We start from the raw sequence: 19,037 nt of genomic DNA, 5'->3' as shown, positions 1-19,037 counted from the left end.
TTTAACCCATATTACAAGATGGTATTGTGACAGCAGCCCAGAGCCTGATGGCCCTGGCTAGCCGGAGCTTGTCAGATCCTGGAAGCTAAGCAGGGTTGACCCTAGTTAGTATTCAGGTGGGAGACAACCAAGGAAACCCAGGGTTGCTCCGCAGAAGCCAGGCAGTAGCAAATCACCTCTGTTCCTCTCTTGCCTTGAAAACCCTACAAGGTTGCCATAAGTCAGCTGCGACTTGAGGACACTTTCTGCCACCATTGTTTCCGCAAGTGGGGCTCGGAAATTCTCTCTTATTCTTCCCCTGCAAAATCGCTTGATGAATTGCCAGGGCGAAACAGTTCCATGGCTGTGAAGCAGCCATCAAGACGTTCTTTCTGCCATTCAGCGCTGAATCACAATATAACTGATGAATTCCAGACGGGTAGCTGGATTTATCTGCAGCAAGCAGAATAATCCAGACAAGTTTCAGGGCTGATGGGGCATTTAAGGTGGTATTGGAAGGTACATTAAAATAAGTACGCCCTTTGGAATTTTTCTGAAATGGGAGTCCCATAGTACTTTAGAGACTGGCAAGATTTATTCCCACTTAAGTGTTTGTGAGTCAAAATTTGCTTCATCAGAGGCTACCCGCGGCATGGGTCCTGCTTATCTGAGGGACCGCTTATCTGCTTATGCACCCCACAGGGCTTTTCACTCTGCGGGTATGAATCTACCAGTCATCCCAGGTCCCCAGGATATTTGCCTGGTCTCGACCAGGGAAAGTTCTTTTTCAGCCCTGTCCCTCAAACTGGTGGAATGAACTCCTGGAAGAGCTAAGGGCCCTGATGGAGCTACCAAGGTTCTGCATGATTGAGCTCTTCTGCCAGGCATTTGGTTGAGGCTGGGGCAGTTCCCGGAGTCACGATCGGATGGTTCCGCCCTATGTCAAGCACCAAGCATTAGATGCATGGCTAGATAGATATGATGTCCTGTATATCATCTTGGACTACATTGTTGGCCGGATGTGTGAACAGGGAAGTTGATGGGAGTTTTAGAGGAATTTTTATACTGCCATCTTGTTGTTTAATTGTGTTAATTCTTAAATAGTGAGGTTGATGGGACTGTTGTTCCCTGTTTTATCTGTAAGCCACCCTGCGCTGATATTTCCAGGAGGGGCAGGATATAAACCTAATATCTAATATAAGTAAATAAATGTGTGCATCCATTGGAGAAATAGTGCAATTTTGAGTATAAATGTTTTTTTGCCACAGAACTTCACCCTAATGAAATGAGCTTTGACTCACCAACACTTATGCTAGAATGTTTTCTCAGTCTCTAAAGTAGCCCTTTTCTAGCACTGGACCATGGAGGAGTGCTAGAAGGTCCTGAAACAGGAGGAGGTCCTGAAATAATATTTCATGCTTTGAGGAGCCCCGGAAGTGATGTCAGTTGGCCACATCTCCCTGCCACTCCCCTGGAAGTGCCATGTCACCAGAACTGACATCACCACCCATGTTAACAGGCGGGCTCAAGGTGGACGGCGGTGTGTGTGTGTGTGGGGGGGGGAGACAGGAGGCAGTTTCAGGAGGCAGTAAGGCGGGGGTAGCTGTGCAGGCCCCTCCCCTTCCCAGGTGCGTTAACCACAAGAGAACTCACTCATGCTTGGGAGGAGCAAAGGGGGAGCAATGGAATAGGCAAATCTCTTAGCTAGTGGCTGGGTCCATTAAAGCAGGAGGGGAAAGGCCATGGACTTTGGGAATCTCTGCTCTAAAGTGCTACTGGAGCCCTGTTTCATGTTGCTGCTACTAACTGGCACAGTTACCACTCTGTAATATAGCCATTACTTAAGATGCTGTAATTGGAGGTTGGACCTGGGGATTTTGCAAACTCTCTTGCACTGTCATTGTTTCTCCCCATACACAATTGCTTGCTTGGTTCATCTACCTTGGAATCACTAAGTTACTACAACTCAGTATCTAGATCACAAAGTATCACTTCTTGACCAGTAACAGCTCTGCATGGCTTCAAGCAGAATCTTTAGTAGCACCTGAGATTATGTGAAAGGGCATAGTCTGTGTTCCCAAAACCCAGACAAGGGAGTGGAAGTAGCAGAAGCAGTCCCTCTCTTCTGAGTACCACTACCAGGGCACAGCCTTCAAAAAGGTTTATTCTGGATCTTTAGTTGATTCGTGCTTGAAAAATTCTCTCCATCATTTTCGGGGCAGATATTCACCGGATGTTTGAATACTTCTCAAAGGGTTGATAAGCTGTGTTTGAACAACCGGAGAAGTGTTGATTTCAGTATTTGCTTATCTGAGTTTAGGATTTAGAACCTGAAAGTATTTGGTGCCAGGCATGCTGTGATATCAACTATTGACTGTAAGAACACAAGAAGGATAGGACGCATCTCGTCCAGACTGTTCTTCCTAACGTAGCCAATGAGATGCCCTCCAGGAAGCCTATAAGTAAGGCACAAAGACAATGGCCAGTATTTTGGCTCTGAACATGGAGGTACCATTTAGCAAGTGGCTAATGGCCTTGGGGAAGGCACTGGTAAACCACCCCGTATTGAGTCTGCCATGAAAACGCTAGAGGGTGTCACCCCAAGGATCAGACATGACCTGATGCTTGCACAGGGAATACCTTGCCTAACCTTAATGGCCATTCATCAGGGATGACTTGAAAAGCCAGCAAGGAGCAGCTTTCCCAATATTGATCTTCCCCACTCCAATAACGTGGGGTTGTTTTTTATATGCTAGGGATAGATTTCTATTTTTCCATGGATTTGAAGCCATATAAGGTAGTAGCTGCCTACCTCCACATCTTTGGCCAGGGAGTTCTGCCTGTGACTGATGTATCATGCAAAGACATGCTATCTTTCATCCGTCCTGAACATCCTAAATAGTTTTTGAAGATAGGTAGCTTGTTTCACCCACATCACCTAACCAAAATCAACAGGTGTTTAGGACGAACACATTTGTATTCTAGTATTTTGTAGTACAGAGCCAACTTATCAGATGCCATGAATGGATCCTCCCTAGCGTGGTGGGGAAATGCTGCAAGCGTCCATGAAAGCTTATGGTAGAATAAAAAGTCTGCAAGAGTATCCTTAAACACTGTTGCAGTTCTGGAATGACTCCTGAATTTAAATGCATGGAAAGGCACCAGCATTTCGAAAATGTAAGAAGAAAATTCCACTTTTGAAGATTCTGAGTATTCAGACTGGAAATTGGGGTCATTTTCTAGTGCTGCGTAATCTTGCTCACAGTTCATTCAAGGTAAAAGAATGAAGCTGTCCCATCCCCAAATCCTTTATCCTGCCATTTCTGTTCCCTCTTGGTTCCTCTATGTTGCTGTCCAGTGTACTCCTTTTGCTACTAAATGTTCAAATCAGCTTCTCAGATTGTGTCTTACTAATCTGTCTGTCTCTGATCTCTTTTTCTCTTCAACCTGTGTCCGATTGGGCTTGCTAAGATTCGGATAAACCGAGAAGTAAGTATGTGTTATGTATGTCTTTCTCTCTTTTTTCTCTCTTCTTTTGTGTTCCCCCATTTTTGATTGCCTAGATTTTCATTGAAGGGGTCTCTTCTTACTTTATCAAGGTGCCTGTGTGGTGGACTGAACTTTTAAAAGGCTTAGATGTGCTGTACCACTGAAAGACTGTGAAGGGTTAATGCCTTGAGTGACAGGTAATCTGATTGGTTAGTGTCAGCTGAGCAGAGAGAGACTTTAGATCTGAATGCTGGGAAGGATTTTTCATTCAGAATTCATTTTTATTCAGAGTTCAACTCTCCCGACAGAGCTGGGGAAAGTTGGCAAGGAAGAGGAGGTAGTTAGATAGAGGCTCCCATTCTGGTAAAGGAAAGGAAATCAATCTTCTAAAGAGAGAAGGAATTTCCGTACTCTAAATAGAGTGATAGCTCTGAAGAGTAGAGAGACCCCTGGTCTGTTCTGGTAAGAAAATGCCTTTTGAGACCTTAAGAGTCAAGTAAAAATTTGAGTACTGCTGTTTCAAGCCTTCTGGAAACCACAAGAGAGAATACACAAATAAAGTGTCCTGAAGTTGTCAGAAAACACTAGAACAAAATTCTTTTATAGGCCCATTACTCATGTATATATTACATCAGATTTTCAGAGCAGTAAGCCTTTAATCTTGGTTTAATCTTTAATCTTGGTTTAGGATACTGTGCTCACTTTACGCACTATTCTTTTTCCTAAATGGATGTGGAAAAATGTTATTTGCTTGGACTCCTTTTGGGGTATATGCAATCCTGGCATTGCCTTTATGGCTATTAATCCAGAGATTATTTTTTCTTCATGCATATCTTGTTCATTCATGTAGTGTGTGTGGATCAGTTATTTTTAGACAAGGAAGGGGAGCTACACAAGTGAGGGGAGCCACACCCTCTTTTCCACCTTTGCCTTGATAGCCTATTATGCACGGCCGCTGAAACGGCGGCATGGAGAACGCAGAGGAGGAAGAAGCAAAGCAAACCGCTTACGCACAGGATGGAACGCAGCGGCGGCAAAATCCAGAGTATCCGATTATGCACGCGGCTACTCCGGAGCCGCTTCTGGTTGCATCCTGGTCCCGGGAAGCTCCACTTTCTTCCGCATCTCGCTAAAGTGACTTTTTCGGCAGCATATGTTGACTCTGCGTCCGGTTGCCACCTGCAGCATGCATAATTGGTGATTTTAGCCGCCGCCATTCCACCCCGAATGCGGACCTTTCACTCCATGGATAATGGGCCATTATGAAGCATTTTATCTGATATTGTACATGGGGCCTAAGCATGAGAGGGGGTACATTTTACCAAGACCTGGGAGTCGTGAGGGCCTATCCCTGGGCGGCATACCCATCATCATGGTAGGAGTTATTTATGTCATGTCACCAATAAAATAGACACTTTTATTTCATAGTTATCAGGTTTAGGATACAGGGGATGCGGGGGAGGGCAAGGACAAGTTTGTACCAAACCCAGAGCAATTTTGTTTGGGCCTTGTGTGGAACTAAGTGGGCCTGAGGAGAAAACTACCTGAAATAACAGAGGGCAGTGAGGTAAGGGGGGGCCTTTCAGTCCCTTCGCCTGTGCTCTGTTTTTCATGTAAGAATCAGACCCCCCCCCCCCGATGCACACACAAACAAACATGAGAGTGGGGCAGGCAAATGCAGGTGTCCATCCTGATTGGGTGTGAATATTTCTCATTCCATTCCACACTCGTTCTGTGGCTTTGCTGCATTGAGTGTTCTCGACCCCCTCCTTGACCCATTATGCACGGGGGTTTTAGCGCACATTCGGGGTGGAATGGCAGCGACTAAAATCACCAATAACGCACGGTGCCAGCTGCAACCGGCCGCAGCTTCAGTGCATGCCGCCGAAAAAACCGCGTTTGCGAAACGCGGAAGAAAGCGCAGCTTCCGGGTGACCGGGGCGCAACCAGAAGCGGCGCCCGGATCGCCGCGTGCATAATTGGTTATTCTGGGTTTTGCTGCCGTCGCACCCCGCCTCGTGCATAACCGGTGTGTGTCACGTCTTCCCCTTCCGCGTTTTCCATGTGACCCGAAATCGCCGTTTCGGCGGCCGTCCATAATGGGCCCTTCTGAGGATGTGCCAGGAATGTTTCATGGATTTGCTTTGTGCGATGGGTGGGTGTTTTAAATGTATTCGATAGCTTGGATCTATACTCAGTTTTCCGCTAACAGAAAGCATTTCCGTCCATGGGACAGGACTTTCCTGCCTTCACCCTCTCCTATGGATCCTTGGTCCTCCCAAAACACTACTCCTAAGGAACAGAGGACCTTCAGAAATGGCATATGGGGCCTGCAGCAGGAAGGCGGAAAAGAGTGGAAATTACACCTTTCCTTCTGCATATCCTGGTAGATCTTACAGTCTGCATGGGCCGGGCAATAATATCTAACAAAAGAATATCTAATACCCCCACACACACACTTCAGAATACATCTAGATTATACAGTGGAAATGAGCAAATAAAATATATAAATAATATTTTAACAGCCTGCCCTTCCTGCACATTTAGGACAGGTAAACAACATGGATTTGGCAATTGATAAAATTTTAAAATCAAATCAGAGAGAATCTTCGTGCAGTTTGTTCCACAACAGAGACCTCCAATTGGAAAGGTCTGTTCCTTGGAGAATTCCTACCAAGGAGGAGTTTAAAAACATCCTGAGTTTAATTGGGCCCTGTGTTACAGGGATCTCAAGTGGAATAACTTGTGGGTGTTAAGGCTCTTTTCTGCTTGCATTGTATTGCAGGGAGCTCTTATTCCATTTGGGCTCAATGGGCTTGGAGGGTTTTCCTGATCTAGATCCTATATTGTTCAAAGCTTATGAGGGAAAATATGGACAGGGTCTCTATAGCATTTCTTGTAAAAAAAACTATTAGCTGCCTTTCTACCTTGCAGAACTCAGGGCAGCTTGGTATAAATTAAACAATGGTGGGTGTGTTTGTGTTTGTGTGTGTGAGAGAGAGAGACCACAATCTGAAACCTTTTATTGTATATTTCAAAATGTTGTGAGCTGGCAATCCCAGGAGTGGCGGCATAGGAGTCCAAGGACATAATAACAACAATAACAATAATAATAATTGTATGTATTTTATTTATATCCTGCCTTTCTCCCCATTGGGAACCCAAACTGGCTTATAGAGTCCCCCTCTCCTCCCTTTTATCCTCTCAACAACCCTGTGAGGTGATGGAGCTGAGAGTGTGCGATTGGCCCAAGGTCAGCCAGCAAACCTTCATGGGACAAGTGGTGTTTTGAACCTGGGTCTCCTAAATCCTATTCTGACACTTTAACCATGACACCATGCTGCCTCTCCAATGAGGAGAGCTAACCTCCTGTTAGGAGGTTTTACACAGAAACTTCCTCCAGTGAGCCATTCAGCCTAAGGAATTTTTTTCCCCAGCTTAAGTGTTTTTTCCATTGGACAAATAGCCAGTTCAGCTGAAGGAAGGAAGGCTTCTTAGGATGGAGGGAAGCTTCAGAGTTGGTGGAGTGCAAAGACAGAGGTAGGAACCACCCCACTTTCAATAAGGATTCCCATTCTACAATCTGTCTTCTTGTAACGGAGAGGAGACTAGTTCTTAAAAGATTAAGGTGACCAGATTGTCCCACTTTTGGAGGGACATCTGGGGGCACCTGGCAAATTGTACTTATGTTGAAATTAAACAATATATATTACAATACTATTTTTGTGTTCTATGCGTTCTATGAAACTTTTTGTTGATCCATATAGACCAAATTTTTAATCAAGAACCTCCCCAGTCAATGGTGTCCCGTTTTACCAATGTTAAAATTTGGTCACCTTATAAAAGATGGCACTTGCAACCCACAATTACATTTTAAAAGAAATTAAAAAACAAACAAACATGGATTGATTATTCAGGAACACTTTTTTGTTGGACAATAGATATAATAACTGAGAGTGTTGTACCCTGATCCAAGGGAATAACACTCCTGGCTTGATTCCCATTTCTGTCCATGATGAAGAGTTGTTTTTTATACCCTACTTTTCACTACCTGAAGGAGTCTCAAAGCGGCTTACGATCGCCTTCCCTTCCTCTCCCCGCCGCAGACACCCTGTGAGCTAGGTGGGACTGAGAGCTCTGACAGAACTGCTCTGTGAGAACAGCTCTAACAGGACTGTGACAAGCCCATGATCACCCAGCTGGCTGCATGTGGAGGAGTGGGGAATCAAACCTGGCTCTCTAGGTTAGAAGCCGTCACTCTTAACCACTACATCAAGCTGGCTCTCCTTGAGGGTTTCTGACCAGCTTACCTTTGACCTCTTGGTCTCAGTCATCCACTTACTAGTTGGAAGCATTTCCTAAGTGGCAGACGTGAACTGGAATCTATTCCATTTTTTGGGTCCTGTTCTTCCGCCAGCGGGCTCGGTGCAGTGTCCATGTTTCTCTGCATTTTAATAATCACAACCACCATGCTAGGTAGGTCTGAATTGGAGTCTCTCCAGCCTTCATCCACAAATCTATTGCACTACACTGCGCTGATCGTTAAGTCCAACAAAGGACTTCCTGGTAGATGAGTCCCTTTTTGAGCCAGAGCCTGGCATTTCCAGTTGGTTAAGGGTACCGAGTCAATTCATCCAAACCCCCTTTTGCCTATAATATTTAAATTGACAAAAATGTAACACCATCCTATGGCAAGGAAAGCTGGTGGCTACCAAGAGTTTCTAAGCACAGTTACGCCTTAGAATAGGGGTAGTCAAACTGCGGCCCTCCAGATGTCCATGGACTACAATTCCCATGAGCTCCTGCCAGCGAATGCCTTAGGAGCCCTTGCCTACCCCTGCCTTAGAAGGATGTAATGTCCCTTAGGATGGCACCATAGGATGTCAACAACAGGACAAGGCTTTGGCTGGAGAGACTTCATTTACAAGTGCAAAGGTAATGTTTCTTTGGGTGTGACCTTAATGTATTGAAAACCCTTTCGGAGGAGCGTAGGTACAGGGGACTTTTGCTTTTGTTGGCTTTCAGTGAAAGTGCAGATCGCAGACTTGCTAGCTTGCTCCAGCTGGGCCCTACCCAGATTTTCTTCTCTGGAAACATAACATGGTTTTGTTATTCCTTCACAGGGCTACCACCGATCCAACCACTTCATAGCCACTCAAGGTATGAATCTTTGCTCTGGAACCGAATGTTCATTAATTCAGGACTGTTGATGTTTAGAGCAGGGAGGTTCTGAATGGTACTACCACAGCTCTTTCCCAGGGAGGCCCACCAAACCGTGTGTTTCTCTGCCTTTCAGCTCCATGGAATTTTTGTAAAAGGTTGGTAGTTATGGGAGGGCATCCTCCCAGCTTTTCTCCTGGTCAATGGGGGAGAACCACCAAAAATATACTGTTGGACACATGTGGGACCCATGTGTGCTAGGAGATTCTGACTTCTTGTATATGTGGTTTTACAATACTTCTAACTTATACTTGTATCTGTTTTTATTACCTTGCTTAATTAAAAGAGTTGTTTTCTTTTTTAAATAAAAGTTCTTTACCTCAGTGAAAGTTCCTATTCGCTTTTATGATCCTCAGACCCCTCAATTTATTGTACTATTCAACATAAGTTCTCTCTCAGTGAGATTTTCTCTGACAGAAGTCCTACAAGGTGTCCATGGCCACCCGGCTAAAGAAAATAATTTTACAAGCAAATTTATTCAGAGTTGTCTTGTTTTACAAGGACCAAAGCCAAGTGGGAACTGACCTGCAGTGAAGAAGGGAACTAGGCAAGATGGAATGAAAAGGCTGGTGGGATAAAACCCACTAGAATTTTCTGTCTTTGTTCTGGTTTTGAAAAATGGGTTGATTCTTACAATGTTTTTTGTTTAAAGATGTGCTTTCCTTGAGAGCCTATCTCAAATTACATCTTAGAATTTTAACCAGACTGCATTCTAAGTTTTCCCAGCAGAGGCAGGTATACCTTTGTATCTGCACACTGTACTTAATGCCAGTTTGGGAAATCCATGGAGATTTAGGTACAGTCTGAGGATTGGGTGGGAGCGGCGGGTTGGGGAGGGCAGCGACTAATGGGCTATAATGGGGTGGCCGAACTGTGGCTCTCCAGATGTCATACTTCCCATGAGCCCCTGCCAGCATGTACTATTCATGGGAATTGTAGTCCATGGACAACTGGAGAGACAAAGTTTGGCCACCCCTGACATAGAATCTACTTTCCACAGAGGCCATTTTGTCTAGATGAACTGATCTCTGTCCCCTGGAGTGCAGTTGTAATCCCTAGAGAGCTTGAGCTATCACCTGGAGGTTGGCAACCACAATATTGAATGAGCTCTGAGGTAACATACAGATTTCAGCTTCCTGTACTCCAGGATGCATGACTACCAGTGTGACCTTATACAGAGTTACACCATTGTAAGCCCCATTGAAATCCAGTCTGTATGGGATTACAGTGCTAGTGGAACGGCTGCTGAACTAATGGGCACTGGGACATTTAAAGAAAGGACAAAGTTGAGCAGGATTGTTACCATTTATTTTAGGAAATGTGTATGCTGCTTCTATGGAGAACTTAATCGAGCACCTCACAACTACAGTAGTACAAAAAACCCACACTTCCATTGAAATCAAGACTTTATAGACAAGTCAGAGCATAAAACAGCATAAAAAGCAAATCTGCAGACTACAGCAGGCAATAGAACCTGTTTTAAAAGATCACGGCCTTTTGTTTACGTTAAAAATAAATGTGTTGGTGTAAGTAGGTTTTAGAGCACATTTAAGGCTGAATTCTCCCTAGAAGTTAAAATGACTAAACTGAGATTGTTGTACTTTGGTCACATCACGAGAAGATGAGATTCACTGGAACTTACAATCTGCTAGGAGAAGTTGAGGGCAGCAGGGAAAAAGGAAGACCAAGCATAGGGCTGCCATAAGACAGGGGTAGTCAACCTGTGGTCCTTCAGATGTTCATGGACTACAATTCCCATGAGCTCCTGCCAGCAAACGCTCATGGGCTCATGGGAATTGTAGTCCATGAACATCTGGAGGACCACAGGTTGACTACCCCTGCCATAAGTGATTTGAAACTATAAAATCCCTTTGTGATCTCTGCGTTATCCTTGCATTTCCATCTGTTGCTTTCTCTATGATGACTCTGTGTTGTCCCTCTTTATGATCCAGGCCCTAAACAGGAGATGATCTATGACTTCTGGCGGATGGTGTGGCAGGAACACTGTTCCAGTATAGTGATGATAACGAAACTGGTGGAAGTGGGAAGGGTAAGAGGTTCCTTTTCTTCCTCCAGTGGCTGTAGAAGAAGGTTTTGCTGCCCAGGTGAAGCCATTGACCTCTTTTGTCGCTGCAGGTGAAGTGCTCCAAGTATTGGCCAGACGACTCTGACATGTATGGAGATATTAAAATTACCCAGGTGAATTCGGAGACGCTGGCAGAATATGTCGTGAGAACATTCACTCTGGAGAGGGTAAGCTCTGCAGAATGGCAGCCCAGTCCTGTTTGCGCATGGATTGTTGTTAATTTATACTGGGAGATGTTACATTGCACACAATTTTTCCATGATCATTTCTGTCTGATTGATGTGATAATAATTAAGCGCCATCAAGTCACAACTAATTTCTGATGACACCTCATGCAGTTTTCAAGATAAGAGATAAGCAGAGACAGTTTGGTGTAGTGGTTAGGAGTGCGGACTTCTTATCTGGCATGCCGGGTTTGATTCTGCACTCCCCCACGTGCAGCCAGCTGGGTGACCTTGGGCTGGCCACAGCACTGATAAAACTGTTCTGACCGAGCAATAATATTAGGGCTCTCTCAGCCTCCCCTCCCTCACAGGGTGTCTGCTGTGGGGAGAGGAAAGGGAAGGTGACTGTAAGCTGTTTTGAGCCTCCTTCAAGTAGAGAAAAGCAGCATATGAGAACCAACTCTTCTTCTTCTTCTTCTTCTTCTTCTTCTTCTTCTTCTTCTTCTTCTTCTTCTTCTTCTTCTTCTTCTTCTTCTTCTAGATTTGCCTTTCTCTGCCTTGCAACCCCAGGCTTCCTTGATGGTCTCCCATTTAAGTGTTAAACATGGCCATCCCTGCCTAGCTGCCAAGCTCTGATGAACTCAACCTAGCTTGAGCTATGAGGGCAGCTAGTGATAACAATCATGTTCCATCAAGTTGCAACCAACTTGTGGCAGTTCCTCATGGGATTTTCAAGGCAAGAGATTTGCTGATGAGGCTTGTTGTTGCCTTTCTCTTCATAGCAACTTGGGACTTCCTTGAGGGGGGGGGTCTCTCATCCAAGTCCTTTGCTTCCTAGCAGAGCTTGGATGAATCGGAGCTATTCAGGCTGTTAGTTACAGCAGTACTTGAGCTAAAATAAGCTCTTTCCCTGAAGCATGTACAATGCTTATGTTGAGCTGTACAGCAAATGCTGACGGACCAGTTGCTCCTATGGAAGCCTTTTATCAATAGAGAGCTGGAGAACAAGGCCATATTCAACAGTAAACCTTTGGATCCGGAATTCCCACTTCACAGCCGAGCTAAGCTTATCAAGACTTTCCTTTTTTGGTTGCTCTTTGGTTTGTTTGTTTCTGCCATCTGCCTTTGACTACTATGTTCCCTTGCTGTAATGCAGTGGTTCTCAACCATTGTACATTTTATTATTTATTATTATTATTTAATTTTTAGACCGCCCTTCTCCCAATAGGTCTCAGGGTGGTTTACAACATAAATAGTTAAAACACAATTAAAAGTTACATATAACATATAGTGGCGGTGGTCACAATTCTGATCTTAGTTCAGCCTGGTGGAGAGAATAATGTTCAGAAGAGGGTGGCACCAATACAGTAGATCTAACAATGATCTCGATGTTAGAGATCTCAATATTGGAGGGGATCCTCTGATGGATTAGTGGGAGAGCTGCCCTGGCCTCAACCATATGCCTGGCAGAAGAGCTCCGTCTTACAGGCCCTGCGGAAAGCTGGTAGATTCTGCAGGGCCCTTAGCTCTTCTGGGAGCTTGTTCCACCAGATTTTATATCTATGCACATTTTTATATAGGTGTTGTACCATATGCTTTTGCAATATATGTGTATGTGTAACCCCGGCTTCGTTCCGATGTTGGTAAAACTCTGGCGTGTGCCCATGATGGTGGCACTGCTTCACTTCTAGTAAGAAAACAGAAGTGATAAAGGGTTGCTCTAGGAATCACCAGAAACTCTATGGCAGAGTTTCCGGTGTTTCCTATAGCTGCCCTATATCTCTTCCAAAAGATCTCTTGACCGCCTTAGGGAGGAAGGAGAAAGAATACCATTACAGAAAACAAGCCGTGTTCATTCATCCTGCCATAAACAGAGATTTATCTTGACACTTTATCTCTTTTACAAGCTGGAAAGATTCTGTTCTGTCTTTTTCAACCTTTTGTATGATGTAATCAAAACTGCCCATTAATTGGCCTTCAGCGTTCATCCCGAAGTCTGCCTTTGTTAACCTGGTGGTTCTACTGTCTGAGACTTCAAACACTTCACACCCGAAGACATTCTCTTACTAAATACTGCAGAGCAGGCCTTTATTTATGTGGTCATTCTTGATCATTTAATTTCAGGCTAAGTGTCATGTAATTGCCCAGGGAATGGACAATTATTTCCATCTGCAAGACGGGCGTTGAAAGCTTCATGACAATTATTGAACAGTCCTGTATCTTGGGACATCACAACTGTAATTCACCTACCTAATCTTGAGAAATGTTGAATCACGGCCTTGTTACAAGTGAAGTACCCAAGAGCTTTGGGGATCTAATTACCTTGTGATCATTTGGAGACCTTTCGCTACCGCTCTCTAGGCTTTGGTGGAGGGGCCTCCTAATCAGGGATCCGGGAGTTCAGCACCAAGAAACAGGAAACCTATTAACGAGCAAACCTACAGATATTTCCCACCTGGATTATATCCACACAGCAAAGATATATTATCACAACAACGAGGGACTGAAGGTTAACTGCACGTATACAACAAGCTGCCTTATACCAAGTCCATCCCTTGGTTTGTCAGAGTCAGTATCGTCTAGGCATGTGCACAGGAGAAAAAAATTGGGCCAAATCCAAATTACAATTCACTGGTTTGGATTTGGGCAAATTGATTCAGCTGAATCCAAATAGGACTTTTTTTTCTGTGCCTTTGCCTCGCCAATCAGTCAAGAATGTCATGATTAGCTGTTTGGCACGCCTTTTAAATGCCTCCTCCCCGCACGCACACACTTGCAGCCACATCACCTACTGCCTGATCACTGTAACGGGAGATACTGGGGGCCATTCCGCACTCCTTCAAAATTGCACAATGGTTGCATATTGAAATCGCTATTGATTTGCTGTTATGCACAACTCCGTTGACAATCTGCAACACTCCTGAAACCGATCCGCAAAAAGCGCTTCGTTGTAGCGCTTTCAGGGGAATCCCAAAAAGTGGATTCACCCTCCGGAAAGTGCTACACTCCTGCAACCAATCTGCAACACTAGCGGGAAAGTTCTGTGCCTTGCCATTGTTGTGGTTTCTGCAGTGTCCCTCCCCCTGGCTCTCTCCTCTGATCTTCCGGCGAAGCGATCGCTATTTTTTTTTCTCCGAGCGAGCGGAGATCAACGCACCGGCGAGCCTTCATTTACCCAGCGAGGCTTCCCCGGCTGCAGTCCCTCCCCAGAGCTGTTTTAAGTCACCAAGCACCACGCAGCCCCGTTTGCTCGTTTATTTTCCCTTTATTTTCCCCTTTATTTTCGGCCAAAAATCGCGCCCGTGCGGGGGGGGGGTATTTTTTTTTCACTCGGGGGGAGCATGGCAACGATGAAATGGCAGCTCAAACACCACCTGCTAGCTAGATGGGTCTCTCCGTTGCAACGAATTAACGCAGATTCGTTGTAACGTGTTTTGTTTTTTTTAAACCTTCCTTAAAGGGAAAGGGGCTTTTCGGGAGCATGATAATGGCCGCCCGTTGGCTGCTTGACGGCCGGGGGCGGGACAAAGCTCGGCAATATCACTTCCTGGCTAGCGATTTTTGCCGAGACCGGAAACCTGTGGGAAACGATAGAAACGCAACTGGATTCCACTATAAAGGCAGGTATGCATAACGACAAATTCCACTATTTAAAATGGCGTTTTTTCGTCCCGCAACCAATTTGCTATGTAGATCCTGGTGCGGAATGGCCCTGGGGATTGAACCTGGGACCTTTTGCATGCCAATCAGATGCTCTACCATCGAGGCACTGTCCTGCCCCTTACTATGAAGCTGCTTTGCTCTGACTGATATTGGACTTTTAAGATCTCACAACTTGCGACGCAGAGTGGTAAGGCAGCAGACATGCAGTCTGAAAGCTTTGCCCATGAGGCTGGGAGTTCAATCCCAGCAGCCAGCTCAAGGTTGACAGCCTTCCATCCTTCCGAGGTCGCTAAAATGAGTGCCCAGCTTGCTGGGGGGGTGAGCGGTAATGACTGGGGAAGGCACTGGCAAGGCCATCCTGTATTGAGTCTGCCATGAAAACGCTGGAGGGCGTCACCCCAAGGGTCAGACATGACCCGGTGCTTGCACAGGGGATACCCTTACCTGTACCTTTATCTTGCTCATTGGCTGCTACCAGAGCTCCTTTTAAGTGGATGCCATGGATTGAACCTGGAACCTTCTGTATGCCAATCAGAGTCTCTCCCACTGAACCACACCTTTATCCTTAGGAATTCTCACATGATCACACAATTCGGTCTTATACTGAATCAGTATTTATTTATTTTATTGATACCACATCTTTCTCCACAATTATGTTGTTCTCCATTTTACTCTCACAATAACCCCATGCTGTAGGTCAGGCCCAAGCGTGTGACTGCCCCAAGGTCACAGACTGAGCTTTCGTGGCAGAGTGGAAAATCAAACCTGGATCTCCTAGGTCCTAATCCAACACTCTAACCCAGCCTTTCTCAACTTTTTAGGTTGGGAAGCATAGCTATGGTTGGGAAGCATAGCTGTGTACATATGGTTGGGAAGCATAGCTGTGTACATGCCCATCCAGGGTCCCTCCCCTTCCCACCTCTTCAGGGCCCATCATTGGCCATATTAGGAGGGGGCAGTGTTGACATGACCATATATGGACATGTCACCAGAGCCGTAGGGAAGGGCAGTATAAAAATCTGGATGGATGGATAAAATAAAAGATTAACAAATTTAAACAATATATAAAAATTAATTAAATGCCATCTGTTCGTGAAATCCTTCCAGGGCCATCACAAAACCATGGTTGAGAAAGTCTGTTCTAACCACTGTACTACTCTGGCTCTCCAGGGCTCTTTCTGATGGCACTGGAGATCATTCACAAACTTGATCCTTCTCACTGGAGATGCCAGGAACTGAGCTTAGGCCCTTCTGCAGGGAAAACTGATGCTGTACCGCTGAGGCCCAAGCCCTCCATGAAAACAGGTGTAGCAGAAAAGGGGACATCCTTCAGCAGCAGCTGGACAGCTGTGCCATTGAGATAACAGACATGGATGCCAGCAATTCCGTTTTTGACTCAGAGGGACGATCTTAACTCTACCATGTCATTTCAGGCAGGCTGCCTATTAGAAGCTTTCCATGGATGGTCATGCAGAAAATTATTTAAAATATTTATTAGACACTAGATCCCTTGGCTTCTTCAGTTGAAAGGATCTCAGGTTGGCAAGGCTGGGAAGAACCTTGGAGAACTTTTACTGAGCAACAAAAGCAGTCTGGATAAATCTGGTAGCTTTGGGCACCATGGTGTTGGCCTGTGGACAGCCAGGAGGCAGCTTTCCATCACAAAGTGCCCTGTGTCATATCCTGTTTTTCATCACTCTTTATTTAATATTTAAAATACAATGCAGAGCAATACAAACTACACAATACAAGCAATACAAGGAAATGGAAGCAGAATCGGCATAGAAATGAAATTTAAATTGATTTATGTTTTAAGATGATTTTAATGTTTTATGGGTTGTGAGCAACCGCGAGCCTACTCATGGGGAGGGGTGCCCTTGGAATTGATATAAATGAAATAATTAAAAACACAGTACAAATTATGCAACAAACAAGCAATGCAGTACCAACTACCAAATCAAACTTGTATTGAATGCCAAGATTCTGTTCACAAATCCTTATTATGTAATGGTCCCGTGCATTGTTCGGTTGTTTTATTAATCTGTAGATCCTAGCCTGTTTCTCTGGCCTGCTTTCTTGGTTCTGTCATGTGATGACTTTGTTCTTTTGTTCTGTTGAGCCTCATTAATTGTGTAGTAAATACTCACGGAACTTTCCCCGTGATAAATCTATGCCCTCACCTTGGGTGGCTAAAGTAGTCTACCTGGAATGTTGTACCATCTACCATTGCTTACACAGGCATTAGTGTGGGAACACAGCTGGGAGGGTCTTTTGTACCTGGCATGCCAAGATTTATATTGGAGAGAGGGCCTGCGGGTGGCCATATAGGTATACTTACTAATTTGCAAATCAGTTTCAGCAAGGAACTCCTTGCTTCTGTTTGCCTAATTCCTTCAATAAGAGATTTCTTTTGCATCAAAGAGTCTGCTTGTTGGAAACTCAATGGGATATGGCAGTGAAACAATAAAAACCAAATCAGCATCACACCAACCTCTACCTCACAAGTCAAAAGGGGTAACTCTCTTCTTGTCTTCCCCTTTGTTCTTGTCTTTTCCAGAGAGGGTATTCTGCAAGGCATGAGGTGAAGCAGTTCCACTTCACATCATGGCCGGAACACGGGGTGCCTTACCATGCCACTGGGCTCCTGGCATTCATTCGCAGGGTGAAGGCTTCTACGCCTCCTGATGCAGGACCCATCGTAATCCATTGCAGGTAAGAAATGAGACTGGAGAAAATTGACCTCTGCAGCTGTGGTTCACAGAGAGGAAATCTGAAGCTCTGATAATAGTGCAGTAACCTACTACTGTTGCCCTACTACATGACATTCTCTTCTTGTAGTCCTAAATATAGTGGTGGGGGAATGTGTCACCACATCCCCTCCAGTGATCCACCATGCTTATCCTCTTCTGTCTAAAAATCAGTTTGACTGTTTATGCACTGGGAACTTCACTGCCCCACCCCCCTGTCAGGAGCACAGATCGGGGGCTGATGAGGTGCACCAGGCCAAATGCTCCCCCATGTGGGTGCAGGAAGAGGTGGGGCAACCTGCCATGACTAAAACTCCAGCCTGCAGCCCGGCATGAAACCTCCAGTGCATAAATGGTCTTTGCCTCCTCAGAAACGAGTCTGCAGAGCATTCTAAATAGTCCAGAATAGCATTTGTGTGTTCGAACTTGCATGGTACTCCTCATGACGATGGGAGACAACTGAGATCAGGGACGATAAAAATCCTGACTTTGGAATTAAAGTTGATCAGAACCTGTTACCAGAGTAAATGATCATATCTATAGATTATCAAAGACTTAAATCTATGAGAGCAATTTTCACATAGTTCTTTTAAATGGTGACGCAACCCCTCCCCTCCAGAACCAAACAGAATCTTCACTTCGTCTTGAAGCTGCACAAACTCAAACACACACACAAAAGATCTCTATATTCAAGGTGACTTCTTGTCATTACTTAATTCCAGAACAGCACCACGCTATTCTATGATTAAGCTTAATCATGGGTTTCAGTCTTATTTATCAGATCTGGATAAACTCTCTTAAAAACAAAAAACAAAAAAAGCTTTCTTCCTGCTTAGTTTACAGCAGATGTCATCCCAAGACTCCAATGGGTGATATAAAATTGTGCTTTTAACCTTCAGGTGTAACCAAGGTCTTTTCTGCACTAGTGGTTTCCTCTGGTTTCACAGTGAATTCCTGTCTGATTATTTTTTTCACTTCTGCATTTGACCCCGCTTTCTGAGCAGGTGTCAGTTGGAATTTTTTCCCCCCTTCTGCATTGATTTTCCACCCTTCAGTGTTCAACATGAATTCAGCTTGCATATTTCCTATATTTTTAAAGAGTGCTACTGCTGCTATTTTCCCAATTTTTTTGCCCCCAAGCCAAAGTAATTCCCAAGCAGAAAACTTCCATTGGATGTTTTGCCCCCACCCTGAAGGGCTGCCCCCCCCCACACTCCATCATGCCCACATTAATTGGAGACCATATTTAATTTTTTTTACAAGCCCCCTTTAAGTCTAGTGATAATGAGGGTTCCGATTTCGAGTTCAGTGGCACCTTTAAGACCAAGTTTTATTCGAGATGAGAGCTTCTGTGTGCACGCACACTTCCTCAGGTACAATATAATGGACTGGAAGTCATCAATTCAAACATATAGGTAGGATGTGAGAGTAAAGTAACATACAGCCTAATGAAATTGGTTAACAGGTTCCAGAGATAAATAGGAAAAAAATACAGCCATTTGGATTTGTTTGTATTCACTTGAGATTGAATTGCGTGGGAAACATTTGGTGCAATAAATAGGTCCACATTAAGAGGATAATGGGCAAATAGATAATCAGTTGCTGACAGCAGTTAGCGGAGTTCATCCTTGATTGATTGATTGATTGATATTGAGTGTTCATCATGAATTTTGGAACTCCAGAGAAGCC

General features: G+C 44.6%; 1 protein-coding gene across 11 annotated transcripts in view; it reads left to right on the top strand.

Moving 5' to 3' along the window:
• PTPRU (protein tyrosine phosphatase receptor type U) overlaps nt 1–19,037 on the top strand; it is a 446,790-nt gene that overhangs the window by 373,717 nt on the left and 54,036 nt on the right. For 6 of the 11 annotated variants that reach the window (XM_077337171.1, XM_077337170.1, XM_077337165.1 and 3 more), the window contains 5 exons: nt 3,451–3,468; nt 8,592–8,628; nt 10,641–10,738; nt 10,825–10,941; nt 17,159–17,313. In XM_077337171.1, coding sequence (XP_077193286.1) covers nt 3,451–3,468; nt 8,592–8,628; nt 10,641–10,738; nt 10,825–10,941; nt 17,159–17,313 — 425 coding nt within the window. The remainder of the gene's footprint in view (nt 1–3,450; nt 3,469–8,591; nt 8,629–10,640; nt 10,739–10,824; nt 10,942–17,158; nt 17,314–19,037) is intronic. The other 5 variants (XM_077337173.1, XM_077337172.1, XM_077337169.1 and 2 more) reach the window with 1 other exon arrangement.

Source organism: Paroedura picta, chromosome 5 (genome assembly GCF_049243985.1).
Source record: "Paroedura picta isolate Pp20150507F chromosome 5, Ppicta_v3.0, whole genome shotgun sequence".
In the NCBI taxonomy this organism is placed as follows: Eukaryota; Metazoa; Chordata; class Lepidosauria; order Squamata; family Gekkonidae; genus Paroedura; species Paroedura picta.
The sequence above is the reverse complement of the archived record's forward strand: the minus strand, read 5'-3'. Positions and strand labels throughout refer to the sequence as shown.